This window comes from Narcine bancroftii, chromosome 1, assembly GCF_036971445.1.
Source record: "Narcine bancroftii isolate sNarBan1 chromosome 1, sNarBan1.hap1, whole genome shotgun sequence".
Taxonomy (NCBI): domain Eukaryota; kingdom Metazoa; phylum Chordata; class Chondrichthyes; order Torpediniformes; family Narcinidae; genus Narcine; species Narcine bancroftii.
In genome coordinates this window covers 353,268,923-353,287,614 of record NC_091469.1, presented here as the reverse complement: position 1 = coordinate 353,287,614, position 18,692 = coordinate 353,268,923, and the positions used below count along the sequence as shown (strand labels likewise).

The following is an 18,692-nucleotide window of genomic DNA, read 5'->3' as shown; positions in this document are numbered from 1 at the left end:
AGTCACATCATGCACCTTTACATCAAGTAAAAATAATAATTGAAAGCAAAGATTACACTTCTGGTGTTAGAACTGCCGACCACTCAAAACATGAACTACTTTATTTTCTTTTAGATTTCCACCAATTTATCTGTTTCCACTTGTTTCAGTATCCTTTTCCAGAAAGTAATGATTTTAATCTTATCAAAAATGTGCTTCACCATAAAACACAAAGAACAGAGGAGTTCTCCCAAGTATCCCTGGACTCATACTCTTCAAGCAAATATGGTGATCTGGATTATCTGGATAATCTCACACAACTGTTTGAGTCTGCTGTGTAAAATGTGGTTACTGTGTTTCCATCAGTAATAAAGCTAAAATTATGGAAGCATTCAACATGTCAAGCAGCATCTGTGGAAAGAGAAACAGAATTAACGCTTCAGATCAAAACTGGAAAAGAGAAAACAAGTTCGTCTTATGATGCAAAGAGGACACAGAATGGATATTTAGATTAATAAAGGCAGTTAAAGAGAGAGAAACAACTCTGGTCAGATCTGTATCAGGGAAAATACAGATACGATCAATGCCAGGTATAGCTTGGTCCATTATAATTTTCTCCATCAACTATACCTCACCCCACAGAAATTACATCAATATCAATCTGAATTATCAGAGATGTATTTTATGTGTCGTGTAGAGGTTGGTTCCTTTTTACATTCTACCTGGCTTTGCACGAAGGTGAGGCTCTTCTGGCATGACCTCTATGACACCCTAACCAGGATCACGGGAGGCAACTTCCCAGTAGAGCCAAAGCTTTGTCTTCTGGGGAACTTTATCACGGTTGGTAGACCACTAACTATTTCTCAAATTAAATTCACAGAAATTGCCTTAGATATGACCAGGAAATGCATAGCAGTAACATGGAAGTCTGGCTCCCATCTAGTCATGGATAGATGGTCTTCAGAGAGGAATAGCTGCATCCCACTTGAAAAGGTCACATACAATCTCAGGAGGAGATATAACACCTTCCTAAAAATCTGGCAGCCTTATTTAGAGCATATAGGTACATCACTGGTGCCAGTATAGGGTAACTGCTGACTTGCCAGTAGACCTCTGTAAAGATTTCAACACTGTGATATTATTGTGTCTCCAAATGTTTTGACAATGGGATGTTCTTGTTGTTTCTTTTCCTTCGTTCCTTCTCTGTTTTGTATTTGGTATGATAGTTAGATATATTTAAAGTGATAAATAAAATGTTACAAAAAGAGAGAAAAAGAAAAGGGATGTAATAAAAGCCTTGCGAAGTACATGTCAGAGGAATAAGAAACGCGCAGCAGGACAGGAAGTGTCAGTGGAGATAGGAAAGCTGTATTAGTATTACAGATGTATAAACCAAATTTCAAACTGGCCAATTTTGGTATAAATATAGAAAGCAAGTTGCTTACATTTATTGAATTTGAAATTAAATCTGGAAGGTCAGATGAAAATCAAGGTGCTGATCTTTAAGTTCACATTGAGCCTTGCTTTGGCAGCACAGTTAGTGTTGCAGTTACCACAATGCTGTTACAGTGCCAGCCATCAGAGCTGGGGTTCGAAACCTGTGCTGTAAGGAGTTTTGAACATTCTCCCCTGTTTCTGCGTGGTTTTTCCCCAAGGGCTCCAGTTTCCTCCCACTGTTCAAAATGTACTGGGGGACGTAGGTCAATTGGGAATAATTGGGCGCCAAGGACTCGTGCGCCAAAAAGGCCTGTTACCGTCTTGTATGACTATGTTTAATTTAAATTTAAACAAAAATTTAACAGTGCAAGAGCCTGCAGAGAGACAAGTCAGAATGGGAGTTGGCCGAAGATCTAAAATGTCAAAAAGGCTCTAAAAGCCCTTGAAGCCAAAAGCAAAATCTTTCCTTTTTTTGTCCACTTGGAAATGAGATTGCAGTAAATACCTGAGACAGTATTTAAATAACAACAGATATCTGCTTTCTGAAAGGAGTCAGCAGAGACTCACAAAATGTAGTCTGACTAAATTATCTAAAACCTCTCTTAGGTACAGCACTGACATCTGTCAAAGTTTCTCACAAGCGATTAATAGCAAACTTCATAATTTGGAAATGGGCGATAGTTGGTTGGCAGGTGGGAGTTGGGGAGTAGGAATAACGAGTTCATTTTCAGATCTACAGATCGTGGCAGATGGCATTTACCCAGCCTCTCACCACGCACAGTGGCAGGTACACAGAATTGAATATCCAGATTTGCAGATGTTATTCTGTGAGGAAGTACTGGGTGATGGATAGCTGAAGTTATAAATGAACATTGAAAATGCAGTGTAGATTTACTAAAATTGTATCAATGGTTAAATTACAAGGAGAGGTCATCCAGGTCACTATTTTAGAATATGAGCTGGCTGTTTCAGGATGACAGGTTTTTGTTTTATATAAACATGATGGTTGTAGACATTTTAAACTTTTTTCCACAAACAACAATGCTGGGTTAATTGTTAAATTTAAACTTGAGATTAATTGGCATTTATTAAACATATTAATATGTATAAGCATAAGGATGGGTGTATCTTGTTATGTTGCAGATATTTCCTGATCTCATTGCCAGTGCAACAGGCTCTCCAAGCCCTTAGTTTCTTCCTCAACAGACCTAACCAGTCTCCCTACACTACCACCACCCTCTCAAGCTGGCAGAACTTGTCCTCACATCAATAATTTCTTTGATTCATCCCACTTTCTCCAAGTCAAAGGAGTATCCATGGGTACCTGCATGTGCCCCATCTAAGCCTGCCTTTTTGTTAGCTACATGAAACAATCCATGCTACAAGCTTTCGACATACGAGGCCCCTCAACTCTTCCTCGACTACATCGACAACTACTTTGGTGTTACCTCATGCACCTATGATGAGCCGGTTGACTTTATCCTCTTTGCTGTCAACTTCCACCCTGATCTCAAATTCATTTGGTCCATCTCTAGCCATGCTCTTCCCTTTCTCGATCTTTCTGCCTCCACCTCAGGAAATCTTCTATAAACCCACCAACACCCACAGCTACCTCAGCTGCACCTCTTCACACTGTCCCATCTAAGGATCCATTTCTTTCCTTTCTCTCAATTCCTCCGTCTCCATCACATCTGCTCGCAGGACAAGGTCTTCCATGCCACTACCACTATCATCTCGGCATTCACTCACGTAAACCTCATTACCCGCACATCTGCCTTGGCCTCCTCCATTCCCACACACAAGGACTGAATCCCTTGTCCTCACCAACCACTCCACCAGTTCAAGTGTAACCCAACGAAACAGCATTCACCGGTACTTCATGCAAAACATACAATCAGACAAGCAGACATAAAACACATAGACAAGCAATACCATACACAGAAAAAACATACATATATAAATATTTTTAAATAAATAGTAGCATCTCAAATGGTTAGTGTGAGCAGTTTATTTAGTCATTCAGCAGTCTCACTGCCCATGGGAAGTAGCTGTTTCTCAGCCTGATGGTGCTGGCTCTGATATTCTTGTATCTTTCCCATCAGGAGTGGCTATGTGCAGGGTGTTAGGGGTCCTCAATGATTTTGCGCACCCTCTTCATTTAACAATCTTGGTAGATCACCTCGATCGGGGTTGGAGGGCCGGGGGAGGGGGGGGAAAGAGACACCCCAGTGATTTTTCTGCCACTCATACCTGTGGCAGAGGTCCTGTGGCTTGACCTCCGATCCACTTCTCCAGAGCAACCAGACCATGCTGTGATGCAGCCAGCCAGGACACTCTTGAAAGACACTCTGCATCCAACATATCCTATGTCACTTCCACCACCCATAATGTGATCCCACCACCAGACACATTTTCTCCTGGAGTCAGCTTGCCCTGCAAATTCTCCCATTTCCAAGGAGGATTGGCATCAACCAGCTCTTCATCCCGGGTGACAACAGTGCTGTTTCAATGTATCTTTATTCAAACAGATGTTATAAAGAAAACACGGCCAAGACACTCCGCTGGCTGAATATTTGCTCCCATCTTCACCAATGGTTTATGTGTAACTTCAGAGAACATTTACTTTTACAATTTTAAACTTGCATATTTTTTACTTATTATTTTATTCTTATTTATTGTATTTATTTGAATGTATTTTCTCTATTTCTTTTGCCGTTTACTTGAGGCTGCTGGGAATTTTACAGTATATGGTGCTATTATGCACTGAGTCACCCAGTCAGAGGGGTAGAACAAGTCAAGCAAGGGGCTAAGTTTGCAGCCCAGTGGTGCCCTGCTACTGATGAAGATTGTGAAGAGGTGTTCTTCAAATCATTCTAAAATGAGATTGACTGAGGGTCATGTGGAGGAGTTAAATCAGACTTCACTTCTGGAGGCAATGATACCTGAGTGTATTGGTGCAAATGACACATTTCAGCACAAGAGAGAAATATGTTTCACTCCTGGCATTGAATGACCTACAGTTATTTCAGCTCCTCCAATTCAAAGTTCACACCTCTTAATTATTGGCAAATCAATGAAGTCTATTGATAAAAAAATATATAGCAGCTTCAAACTATGACTGCAATGTGCTGCAAGTTTTGGCATAGTCGGAAGTTATTAACAGGAACACTCTAGTGTCATGGATTTTCAAGATGGAGATCAATTCTGACAAACCAGCAATACATTTTCATTACAAGGTGAGAAAATGGCCTCATGACACTAGAGTGTTCCTGTTAATAACTTCCGACTTCCTGACTCTGCATTATTTTCACTTTGAATAAAACATATTTATACTTTCTCTATTTATTTACTTTGAGAATTACATAATTTTCTGTAGTAACTGAAAAATGTGCAACTAGTGTGAAAAGAAAAATGTTTTAAATAAAATGTCACTCTATTGTATAGAAATACACAAGTTCAGTGTATTCAGCAGATGTTACTCATCCCAAAATACATCTTTGCTGTCTTTCAATGAATTTTAAAATCATCCAAAGGTACAAGGCTTCAAGCCTAATCTGGAATTCAATAGACAAAGGTTTATCCTCTAATTTCTGTCCTTTCTATTTCATATCAATTATGTAACTTGTTATTTTTAAAATTTGTACAATTACATCATGATATGATCATCGATTGAGCTTCTGGAAGAAGAGGTTACTAAGGATGCAGAACCTCAGAAAAATAACTTAATAGCTCACTTTGAAAAAAGCAAGCATAATTTAATGTTGTCACTTCAAAAAAGGTTTCGTGTTGGCATTATCCTTTTTCAGATCAATTGCATCACTCGTTAAATTACGACAATTCGTTCTCTTGAAAAATCATCGAATCCAACACAAAAATAATCTTTTTTTAAAAAAACAGTCAATACTGTATTAGAGTACAATTTGCTTTTCAACACCATTATCAATCACACTTTGTTAAGTAAAGGAAAAAGAGCCAAACATTGTTGATGCAGACGCAAAGTAATTCCTTTTGAATCATGTTTGAATCATAGATTTTAGTGGAAACTGCCATCACACTATTTTAGAGGTGTGCAAGCTCAAAATGGTTGGTGAGCCACCAACCTTGGCCATAGGAAGTATAAACCAAGAGAAGTGATAATTCCAAGAAAGGTGCAAAAATGACTGATAATTTAAATCCAACAGGCAAAGAAAGTTTCAAGCATAGAGAGGGCAGAAGTCATGTGATTAAATGTGCAACTGTGTTGGCACGCCGCAGCGGCAATCAAGCCGGTGCTCCGGGTGGCGAGCACAACTGAAGGCCAGCAGTCCACGCAGCGGCACTAGCTCCAACAAGCGAACCGGCAGGCGGCCAGCAATGGCAGCTTAAAGGCCAGTGGCCCAAAATGGCACTGGCCTTGCTGCATAGACAACAGTCAGGGACAGCGCGTGGAGAAGAAGGGATTGTTATGCAAAAAGGTACTTACGTGCAGGAAACCCACCTTTGTTAAGCAAAAGGGGGAAATGACGGGAAAGCGGCAAGTATAAAAGTTGGGACTGAGCCCCTAACAAAGCAGGCTACATTACATGTGTGTCTTCCTTCGAGTAGCGCACGGCTACAATTGATGACCCCGATGGTTTCAATGGCATCTAAACCCAGTGATGAGTGAACCGGCAGCAGTCCACGCGGTCGCTCTCAAGCTGCTGACCTTCTGGACGAATCAACCATGAATGTGGTTTGACCAGTCTGAGGCACAGTTCTAGATCCAGCAGATCAAAACAGAGTCCACCCGGTACTACCATGTGGTGAGCGCCCTCGACCAGGACACGGCTGAGACCTTCGTGCTCTCATAGCGTGAGAGAGGAGCCCGTCTGCTGCACATGGATGGGCTAGGGGACAGACCCCCATCAGTCCTCATGAACGAGATGCTGCTTGTCCTGGGCAAACATGAGCCCGACATCATGTTCGAGCAGGCATTCCTGGAACAACTGTCCAAGGACGTCCAACTGTTCTTGGCTGACGCTGACTTCAGCAACCCCTGGAAAGTCACAGAACAAGCAAACGTTCTGTGGAAACACAAAAGAGAGTGCTCGGCATCCGTGAGGCTCGTTGTCAAACCCTGCAGCCAGACCTGCTGAGAGAACTGCAGCCCCACAAAGGAGGCGATCCCAACGACCAGTGGTGCTTCTACCTCCAGAGATGGGGCTCCAGAGCTCACCGGTGCAGGCTGCCATACACTTTTCAGGGAAACGCTGGGGCTATCCATTGCTAATGGCCACGACGGCTGGCCAACAGGACAGCCTCCTGTCCGTTTGCGACCACCAGTCCAGACGACGCTTCCTTGTGGACACAGGAGCAGAGTTCAGTGACCTGCCCCCATCAGAACAGGACACCAAGAACAGGCAGTCGGGCCCCACACTGAGGGCGGTCAATAACAGTGTAATTCAGGCCTATGGTACCCGCAAGCTCCAACTACAATTTGGGGGGAAGCCTTTTCTCGTGGGTATTCACACTGGCCGCAGTGGAACAGCCACTCCTCAGGGCAGATTTCCTGCGTACCCATAGCCTGCTTGCGGACCTCCAGGGAAGGAGATTGGTCTACACCAAGACTTTCCAAACCTTCCCCCTCAAAGACACCAAGCTCACAACACTCCATCTGGACTTTGTGCAGAGATCAACCAATGAATACACCAAGGTCCTGGCCAAGTTCTCAGCAATACTCACCCTCCAATTCACCACGGCAATGCCCCGGCATGGAGTAGAGCACCATATCCTGACCCAGGGTGCGCCATTCCACACAAGAGCAAGAGGCTTTCCTCCAGAGAAGCTCCAGCTGGCGAAGGAAGAATTCACGAAACTAGAGGAACTAGGCATCGTATGGCAGCTAGATAGCCCATGGGCTTCCCCCTGCATACTGTACCCAAAGCAACTGGGAGTTGGAGACCATGCGGTGACTACTGCCAGCTACATGAGACCACAGCACCAGATCGGTATCCCGTGCGGCACATCCAGAGCTTCATGGCTAACTTGCATAGGGCAAAGATCTTTCCCAAAGTGGACTTTATGTGGGGATATCTTCAGATCCCAGAACGCCCCGATGATATCCACAAGACCACCATCATCAACCTGTTCTGCCTCTTCAAATTCCTCCGAATGTCATTCGGGCTGAGGAACACCACAAAGACCTTCCTGCAACTCATGGACACAGTGGGCTGAGACCTGGGCGGCACCTTCATGTACCTGGACGACATCCTGCTTTCGAGCAGGAACCAACAGGAGCACATGGTGCATCTCCACAACCTCTACACCCAACTGAGTGAGTTTGGGCCGACAATCAACCCCACCAAATGCAAGTTCAGATTGGATGCCATCAACTTCCTGGGCCACAGGATAACCAAGGAAGGAGCCACCCCACTACCCAGCAAAGTGGAGGCCATCTGGAAATTTCCTAGGCCCAGCACAACCAAAGGGCTACAGGAGTTCGTGGGGATGATCAACTTCTACCACAGGGTCATCCCCTCAGCTGCTCAGATCATGCAGCCCTTGTTCGTCTGGATGGTAAGCAAGGCGAAAGACATCACATGGGACGAGAAGTCAGCAGGGCCCTTCACGAAAGCCAAGGAAGCCCTGGCAGGTGCCGCTCTTCTGGCACACCCCAGGGCAGACACTCCAATGGGCTGGATGGTGGATGGTGGATGCCTCAGGAACTGCAATCAGTAGAGTTCTGGAGCAGCAGATCGAAGAAAGTTGGTGGCCGCTGGCTTTATCAGCAAACATTTGCGGCCTCCAGAACTGAAGTACAGCACTTTTGACAGAGAGTTACTGGTGTTGTACTTAGCCACCTGCCACTTCAGTTACTTCTTAGAGGCCAGGTTTTTTATGGCCTTCACAAACCACAAGCCCCTGACTTTCGCCTCAGCTAAAATCTCAGACCGCTGGTCGGCCCGCCAGCAATGACACTTGTCTTACATTTCAGAGTACACCACAGATGTAAGGCATGTCTCCGGCAAGGACAACGTGGTGGCTGACGCACTGTCCAGATAAAGTATCCACGCGCTATCAAGGGGAGTGGACTTCGTGGCACTGGCAGAGATGCAGCGGAAAGACAAGGAGATGGCCAATACAGGACTGCCATATTGGGACTGCAGCTCCAGGACATCCCAGTCGGTACAGGTAACACCACCCTCCTGTGCGACGTTGCCACCGGCCAGGTCAGACCTATCATCCTGGCGGCTTGGAGACAGCAGGTTTTCAATTCCATCCACAGGCTGGTTCTTCAGGACCAAGGTCCAGCTATTGGCCAGCAAATACATGTGGCATGGATTGCAGAAACAGTTCAGCACTTGGGTGAGGGCATGCACGCAATGCCAAACAACCAAGGTACAGCGGCATACCAAGATCCCAACACAGCATTTTGAGCCCGCAGAAAAGGTTCAACCACATACATGGACATAGTAGGACCCTTGCCAGTATCCAAGGATTTCTGCTATCTGTTCACGATAGTCAACCGCTTCACCAGCTGGTCAGAGACAGTCCCGCTGGCAGACATGTCCACAACCTTGTGCACCAGAGCCCTCATCTCGCCCTGGGTGGCATGCTTCGGGTTACCATCCCACATCACATCCAACATAGGGCCCAGTTCACCTCCAGTCTGTGGTCCGACCTCGCCAGCCTGTGGGGCACCAAGCTGCACCACACAATAGGCTATCACCTAGAGTCTAATGGGTTGGTGGAGTGCTTCCACAGGCACCTCAAGGTGACCAGACCAGAGTCCAAGGACCTAACTGGGTAGACGAGCTACCATGGGCATTGTTGAGGAGCCACACAGCACCCAAGGAGGACCTCAACACCTCTTCCTCCGAACTCCACTGGTGGTCCTGGTGGAATTCATACTGCCTACAAACAGACAACAGACGACTCGGCAGCGTCACTCCACAGGCTGAGGGAAAGAGTCAGCAACCTGGCCCCGACTCCACCTTCCAAGCATGGACATGCGAGGACCAACATACCAAAAGACCTACAGGACTGTGAATATGTTTTCATTCTCAGAGATCCACATCGTCCACTGCTGCAGAGGCCATACGAGGATCTGTACCAGGTTGTCCATATCAATGGAGCCACATTCGAACTGGAGGTCAGAGGTTTCATCACAGACACTAAAGCTGGCAGACCTGGACCTGTCACGCCTGGTCAAGACACGGGCACCACACCGGAGAAGCAGGCCACCAAATCCTGCAGAGACTTTACTGCCGGTTCTGGGAGGGGGAGGAGGGGGGGGAGGTCATGTGGTGACAAGCCGTCACAGCGAACTTGCTGGTGCTTGAGGCGGTGAGCACAACTAAAGGCCAGCAGCTTGCACAGTGGCACTGGCCCCAACAAGTGAACCGGCAGGTGGACGGCAAAGGCAATTTAAAGGCCAGCGACCCCAAAATTACACTGGCTTTGCTGCGCAGCCAACAGTCAGGGACAGCACATGGGCAAGAATGGATTGTTATGCAAGAAGTTACCTGCATGCAGGAAACCCGCCTTTACTATGCAGGTCATGACATGAGGAAATGGTGGGAATGCAGCAAGTATAAAAGTCAGGCCTGAGCCCCTAATAAAACTCAGAGTTTAAGCAGACTACGTGTGTGTTTTCCTTCGAGTAGCGCACGGCAACACAATGGACACTTTAATTCCTATGCACTTACCAGCATGAATTAATCAATTACAAGCAGTCTGGATTGTAATGCCCACAGATGCAGGATTTAAATGGCCTGTGAAAACTCAAAGGTCCTGCCCAAGATGGTGTTGTCCAGACTTGGTAGGTGACCATGAGGATTGTGGGCTATGAGGATCAGTGGATTGGCACTGAGTACCAGAGCAGAAGAATACCACATACACGCCAGAGTTCTTTGATGAGAAGGAGAAGCTAACCAAAATTCCTTCAAATGAGCTTCTTTTATACATCTTTTTTGCATATACCTGTATTATATTGTGTACTTAGCTGATGATTCATAGCCTGCATTTTAAAGTACTAAGATTGACTATTACTTTTTGTTCAGTATATGACTTGCAATATTTCTCTTTCAAATCAATAAAAATTATTTAAAAAATAAAGACGAGAAGCTTGAGAGAGGAATCTACAGGGAAAGTGATCACAGCACTGGAACAGCAAGGGGGCTTAAGACTCACATCAGGCTGCCAGCAGCTGGAAACTGGCTCATGACAACTAGGTATCGGGGTTTGTGAGGTGGTGAAAAGAATTCTCAAATGACTTCAGATGTTAGAAGCTTACTAATCGTACTGGAGGTTCAGAACTAGGTTCTCGAGTTCACTCCTGAAACGAACAGGAGGCTGTGTGGCTACAGACGCTATGTCAAAAGTTCAGATTTATTGTCAGAGTTCATACATGACATTACACACAACCCGGGGATTCTCTCCCCTATGGGCCAGGCAGAATTTCTGCTTATCGGTAGCACAAAAATCTACTCAAGATTTGAAAAAAGGGAAATGTAAACAAAAAAGGAAATGTCAACAAACTGACTGTACATTCAGAGAAAACATATAATTCAGGAGGCGAATTCACAGACACTTCGTGTCTCAAAAAGGATTATTTCTTGCTCCTCTTATTAGTGGGGTACTAGGCAAAAGGGAGATCTCTCTTTATGGCAAACAAAAGTTAACAAATTTTGTGTATGACAATAAAGGAATCAAACAGTGAATCTGCACCCCCCTCCCTCCATTATAGTTCATTTTTAAAACAAGGATGACCTGATGAGTTCATCTAAAATAGATGAGTTATAGTAAAATGCAAGTGAAATATCCAGTGTCATTGACTGGAAAGGGGTAAGAGGAGAATTACTTTTATTCGAGACAACCAAAAATAAACATATTTTATTCCTTTAATCACTGATAGTCTCAACAAGTTTTGCAACTATCTTAAATCCTAATTCTTTCTGAGGTCCGTCAGACGAATAGCAAAGGCACGAGTGCATCCATTTACTGGAATCCAAAATAAGAGAAACATAGAAAATTTTAAATCCCATTCAAACAATGAAATGTTTAAGACAACATCTTCTTTCTTTGGCTTGGCTTCGCGGACGAAGATTTATGGAGGGGGTAAAAAGTCCACGTCAGCTGCAGGCTCGTTTGTGGCTGACCAGTCCGATGCGGGACAGGCAGACACGATTGCAGCGGTTGCAAGGGAAAATTGGTTGGTTGGGGTTGGGTGTTGGGTTTTTCCTCCTTTGCCTTTTGTCAGTGAGGTGGGCTCTGCGGTCTTCTTCAAAGGAGGCTGCTGCCCGCCAAACTGTGAGGCGCCAAGATGCACGGTTTGAGGCGATATCAGCCCACTGGCGGTGGTCAATGTGGCAGGCACCAAGAGATTTCTTTAGGCAGTCCTTGTACCTTTTTTTTTTTAAGACAACATATGATCATACAAAGTAACACTGGAAACTTCATGCCACTTTAAGTGAACCAGCTTTGTTTTTTATTTCCACAGCATATACCTAAATAAATTGGAAACTTTATAATGATTCTTTTTGCTGGTTTCAATCATTTCTTACCTCGCAGTATTCTGTAATGATGCAGAAACTAAACTGCTCTACGAAGCTGGAGTGGAACTTAACAATTGTTGGATGGTCAAGCTTTGAGAGCAGCTGCGCTTCCAAATTAGCCTGAACAGTTTCACTTGGCTCCAGATCTCCAACTGACATCTCCTTCAAAACTTTCCTACAAATAAGAATCAGAATTTAAGATCACAAACAAGTCACATAATTCAATGTTTTGTGGCAGCATCACAGAACGAATATTCATATAAACCAAATTGCAAATATAAATAAATTGATAAGGATAGGAAAAAAAAAGGAATAAAAATTATTAGTAAAATGATGTGCTTGAAATTAATCAACTTGAAAATGGGGAAATTGTTCAAAAGACAGACATCAAGAGGTCATCAGTAAACTAGCTGTGGCCAATTTATATCCAAAAGTAAGACAACAGCAAAATCGTCAAAAAGAAAGTCATCAATGATGCATCTGGAGCAATTATAGAATTTTCAGAAAGCTCCTGGGAAAAGAAATTCAGCTGCTCGCTAACGAACAGATAATCAATTTTATTTGTGTGGATTGAGGGAAACATATTACCAGAACACCAGAGAGAACCTCTGTTCTTTTTCAATGTTACACCATGGGATTTTTAACAACCACAGAAGGGAGTAGATGAGGCCTCTTCCAAAGGACAACATCTTCAACAGGGCAGAACTCTCTCAGCTTGCACCACTTTGACACCCTGGATTCCTACACTACTGCATCTGAGTACAATTACATTTCTAATACCTCAGAGGTAGGAGTCAATATTTAAAAGAATTAGCCTCAGAGCAAAGATTTCCATATTTCCCCATCAGCACCCCCAAATTAATCACCTCATCAACAATTTTTGTTTAAATTGGACCTTTGAAGGGAGATCAGAATTATGAAAAAAAAGTGCATGCTGAAAGTATTATAGCTAGTTAGGAGAGAGGAGGGCAAGGGATAATCAACACAAAGCTGAAAGATTTAAATTTGGACAGTGGGGCTGATGCAGATCAGCAGGAACTGGCATGCAGGATTTGGTATTGGACAGAACACCAACCACAAAGATTTGATTGAGCTCAGAGTGCGCAAGAATGAACAGAAGACTATCCAAGTTTTGAATCTGGAGGTGACAAATGTACAGACAAGGATTCCAGAAATGGACTGAGGAAGAGCAAGAGATTTTCATGAACAGTACTGTGGAGGGGTCAGATACTTCTCTAACAGGGCAGAAAAGTAACCAAACTGAGAATATGATCTAATACTGTGCTCCCAAGCTATTAACTAGGAAGTTGTTTAAACAACTTCAAGAAATCTGTACAAAATTATAATAAGAAACACATTGTTGTCTATTAGCACGAAACGTGACTGTAAGGAAATGGATGTAGTGATTGTGCTGGAGAGGTCATGGGTAAGCTCATAGAATTGAGAAATGTACAATTTCTTAGTTTTTCATGAAACAAAATGCAATGTTCCTGAGATGAAAATTAAATCAGCAGGTGATAGGAAAGGATGATTTGAGATTGCAATTCTCTTCTCAATTTTAGATAATGGATCTAAATCAATTGCTCTTTTGTGTCTTTGACTTTCTTGGAACACACTGCCTTAGGTACAAAGATCATGGGCCTACCCCTCATCTCCAATTCAATCTTGCGTTTCTTTCAGACTGAAAATTGCATTAATTCACACACACCCTGGAAAACGCATCTTCAAACTATAGCAATTTCAACCATCAGAAATGTTGTATACGAGCATATATGATAAAAAAATTCTTCTCAGAAATGCAGAATAACAACCTTGGAACTCCAAAGAAAATAACAGGTCTCAACAGAAAGAGAAAATACTATACTAATTTCACAAGAATCAGAAACAAACTGTTGGATACGTAAAGCTGAAAATATTAGTCAGTTAATAGTAATGCAAGTCCCTTACAAACTTAAGCAGGAGAAATTACGTTGAGGAATCACAAAATGGTAGCAAAATTAAAGACATATTATATCACTATTCACAGAAGAAAATATGGAAAACTGCCTAAAAATCATGAAAAACCAGGTCTACGGTGAATGAGAAAAAAGAAATTAATGTTAGTAATAATAACATTGGATAAGATTATGGAACTGAAAGCCAATATATCCCCAGAATCTGATCAACTTCTTCCCAAAAATTGAAAATACACTGCACTGGTTGTTATCTTCAAAATTTCACAGATCCAGAAAGATTCCTGCAGTTTAGAAAACAGCAAATGTAATCACACTATTTAAGGATAGATAAAGAAAAGAGGAATCTATAGACCAGTTAGTGGCAGGGAAATAATGAAATCTACTATTAAGGAAATATTATCAAGTCACTGATCAAGTCATAATAGGATTGGGTTTGTCAACATAGGGAAATTACATTTTACAATTCTGTTAGTTTTTCAAGGTTGCAACTGGCAAAATTAGGAACAAGAATGTGGTTTATGTTGGCTTCCAGAAGGCTGTTAATAAAAGCTCTTCAAGGGATGATTAAACAAAATTAGAGTACGTGAGATGGTGGTTAAATACTGGTGTACAAGGATTGGTTAACTGACAGGAAACAGTAAGAATAAACAGAGCATTTTCAGGTTGGGAGGCGATGATTAGTGGGGTGGCACAAGTTCAGTGCTTGATCCCCTGGTGTTCACAATCTATCTCACTCAGATGGATGAGAGAACCAATTGAAATGCTGATGGCACCAAAGTGGGAGGAAAGAGTGGTTGCAAAGAGATGGGAGAAGAAGGGATATAGACAGACTCAGTGAAGAAACATACGTGCGATAGAAGGAATAAAATGAGCAAAACACACCATTCATTCTGACCAAAAAAAAAGGTGGAGTATTGAAAAGGTCAAAGGAAATTGAATTGTGAGAGAGAATGAAAGTGAGTGCATTTTGATCAATGGAGTTACCATTGTTAACAACACACCGAGTTCATGTGCAGTTACAGCAAGCAATTCAAAAGGCAACAGTTTTTCTTGCAAGACTACCAAAACACAAGACTAAAGAAGTCTTTCTGCTACATAGGGGCTCTGCTAAGTCTTAGTTGATTATTTCAACTTGTCCCAGTGTCCCAATCTTATTGGGGATACAGAGGATGGGATAAAAGACTGATTCCTTTGACAGGGAGGGGAACTGAGAAGAGATTAAGCAGACTACATTTACTCTCAAAGTGAACAGAATAAGAAACTCTCTTTGAAGCAGACTAAATTCTTACAAGGCAGGAGGGGACAGATGTACCAATAATGCTTTCCGAGCAGAACTACCTGGAAGTCAGAATCGTAGACTCAAATTAAGAGGTTTCCTGCAGAGGAGCAAAATGAAAGCAGAATTTCTTCACCAGACAAGAGTGAGCCTTTGGAGTGGTCTCGCCAAAGAGGGTTGTAGAAGTTCAGTCACTGAGGATATTCATGACAGAGTTCATTTGATTTTCAAATATTCTGGGCATTAAGGAATTTGGCTGTAGCAAAGGAAAGTGATGCTCAGGGGATCCATTCCCACTTCTATTTTTTATGCCCCTTCTTTAATTCTTGAGAAACAAAACCAAATCAGATGCTGGAAGCCAACAATAAAATTGTACTCAGCAGGATTATGCTGCACCTGTGGAGAGATACTTTTAGTCAAAAACCATTAATATATTTCTATATCCAAAGTATTTATGTAATTGCGCCAGATGAGGATTTCAGCAATTGTTTCATAGATTCATCACTCCAAAAGCATTTTTAAAAAAAATGTTTTTTTCATTTTCTATACTTTTTTTAAAACAATCTACTGATATTATCCTGTGTTGGCAATGTGAAGGATGATAGCCATGTTGCCATGGTAACATGTTCATCAAATCATTAACCTGGTTGCAGAAGTTTAGTGACTCAGTCACAGATGCCAGGCATCACTATGATTACAAAAGTTTACTTTTTTTTAAATAGAGAAAGTTCTCGTTTTTGAATTGCATTCAGGCAAAGAAAGGTTCGTAATTATAGATTTTTTTGTATTTTTGATATTGATGGAATGCACATGCCACCTGCAAGGTTCCTGTAAATACATGATAAACAGAAAGTTCACAACATTACATTATTGTCCATTGTTTTTGTTAACAACTAGGGCTAAGTTGAGAATAGCAGAGTTACCTCTCCAAAGGGAAGGCATCAGTAAATCCAATGAGTTAAAAAAAACATCTTCAAACATTTCATTACATATTTATTTTAATTATTTGAATTGAAATTCCCCAGCAGGATTCAAACTCATGAATCTGAATCAGTAGAGCTGGTCACTACATTCTAGCCCAGAAATTTACACCATCTTCTTTCTTCTTTGGCGTGGCTTCGCGGACGAAGATTTATGGAGGGGGTAAAAGTCCACGTCAGCTGCAGGCTCGATTGTGGCTGACAAGTCCGATGCGGGACAGGCAGACACGGTTGCAGCGGTTGCAGGGGAAAATTGGTTGGTTGGGGTTGGGTGTTGGGTTTTTCCTCCTTTGTCTTTCGTCGGTGAGATGGGCTCTGCGGTCTTCTTCAAAGCAGGTTGCTGCCCGCCGAACTGTGAGGTGCCAAGATGCACGGTTTGAGGCGATATCAGCCTACTGGCGGTGGTCAATGTGGCAGGCACCAAGAGATTTCTTTAGGCAGTCCTTGTACCTTTTCTTTGGTGCACCTCTGTCACGGTGGCCAGTGGAAAGCTCACCATATAACACGATCTTGGGAAAGAGATGGTCCTCCATTCTGGAGACGTGACCCACCCAGCGCAGGTGGATCTTCAGCAGTGTGGACTCGATGCTGTCGGCCTCTGCCATCTCGAGTACTTTGATGTTAGGGATGAAGTCGCTCCAATGAATGTTGGGGATGGAGCGGAGACAACGCTGGTGGAAGCGTTCTAGGAGCCGTAGGTGATGCCGGTAGAGGACCCATGATTCGGAGCCGAACAGGAGTGTGGGTATGACAACGGCTCTGTATATGCTTACCTTTGTAAAGAGCATAGTGCATACAATGCATTACTAAAAGTCCAGAAATTTTCCTGTGCAGATATCACAGGGGGTTGGAAAGCACCAGACTGCACCATGAAGTCTCCAAGAAAATTCACTTAAGTCGAAAGGGTGGCATAGTGGTGAGCGCAGTGCTATTACAGCACCCAGGTCCAAATTCGGCATGTCTGTGTGGTTTTCTCCAGGTGCTCCAGCTTCTTCTCACTATTTAAAACATATGAGTAGTAGGTTAATTGTGGAGTTTGGGCGGCAAGGGTTTGAGGGCTAGAAGGCCCTGTTACAATGGAGTATAGCTAAATTTAAAAATAAAATAAAATTTGCGTTGATTGTTCATATAAAAGTGGCATCTTGTTTTGTAACCTGCTTCTGTAAAGGGTTTCGCTTCAAGGATTTGCTAAATAAGGCACGTATTTAAACATTAACATTTTCACAATAGATGGAAAGGCTGAATTTTTAAAATTCTCCATTTTAAAAGATATTTTACATCTTTTAATTCAATAGTCATTCCAAATAGAAAGTTATTAATATGGCATTAACAGAAAAAACACAGCAGATGCATTAGCTCATAAAATATACAAATCTTGACACCCCAAGCAAACAAATGACCCAGATTTACAATTCAAAGCATGTCTATATATGGCATTGTTTTGTATTTGTTAATGATCCTGACCAAAATGGATTCGTGTTCACAGGAAAAACACAGTAATGGTGGAGGAACTCAGCAGTTCTCACAGCATCCATAGAAGGTAAGGATTTATTACTGATGTTTTGGGCCCAAGATCTTCCTCAAGGTGTAAGCAAAATACAGGCAAGGGCCAATGTTATATAACCAGGATAATGTGAACTATTTTATAACGGCGTAAGAATACACCCTTCTCGCTGTAGTGCACCATTGTGGGGGGGGGGGGCGCATGTATATGTATGTGATTGTGAACAGTTTCCTGAAATGGTGGAAGGCATCAGTAAGTCTCTTGTTATTTGAAACTTGCATCTCTAAGGTATTTAAGAAGCCTCCCAAGTAACACAGAGACATAACAGCCTACATTAAAAAGGCTGGTGAAAAGGGAAGAATGAGAGGGGATGGAGTACAGACCAATAGTGAAAGGTTGGGGATTGGATACAATAAGAGGACAGGAGAGAGGAAAGTTGAGAATCAATTGGGGAAGTGGGTAGTTTTTGGCTTTGTGAAAGGCCACAGAGGGAAAAGGGAAGAGAGACACAAGGAGTTAGAGGAAAGGAGCCAAAGGAAAAGGTCTAGTGGAGTCCCTATTTCTATGTCATCAACGCCCAAGAGAGCCATTGAGCAGAGAAACTAGTTCATAGATCAACTTTCCCAGGCACAATATCCTTACTCAGACAGTTCTGGATTAATGGTTATATCTTTTGAGGCATTGATATCTTATGTTTCATTAAGCTAAAAATTTTTAATTCCAAGTCTTAGTGAAGGTTTATTTTATTATCACGTAATAATACACCCAAAAAATGTAACATACATTGACTGCCGTAAGTTGCCCCAACAATAGGAAAAAGAGAAGCAAGAGAGTCCCTTCAGAGACACTGAGTGTTCGTCGATTTGCCTCCAGTATACCCGCAGCCTCTACAGCTGCACAGACTAAAGTTCAAACCATCAACCACCTGAGCTCCAGATCCAAACCTGATACGATTAGGAAACCTTCAGTGTCCAAGGCCCATCTTGCCCTCTTCAATCCCAGCTCTGATAACTGGTTCCCATGAGTCAGTCTCTAGCAGCCTGCAAC

General features: G+C 42.7%; 1 protein-coding gene across 5 annotated transcripts in view; it reads right to left on the bottom strand.

The window, feature by feature from the left end:
* nek11 (NIMA-related kinase 11) overlaps window positions 1–18,692 on the bottom strand; it is a 395,005-nt gene that overhangs the window by 271,220 nt on the left and 105,093 nt on the right. For all 5 annotated transcript variants that reach the window (XM_069911155.1, XM_069911163.1, XM_069911148.1 and 2 more), the window contains exon 3: window positions 11,940–12,105. In XM_069911155.1, coding sequence (XP_069767256.1) covers window positions 11,940–12,105 — 166 coding nt within the window. The remainder of the gene's footprint in view (window positions 1–11,939; window positions 12,106–18,692) is intronic.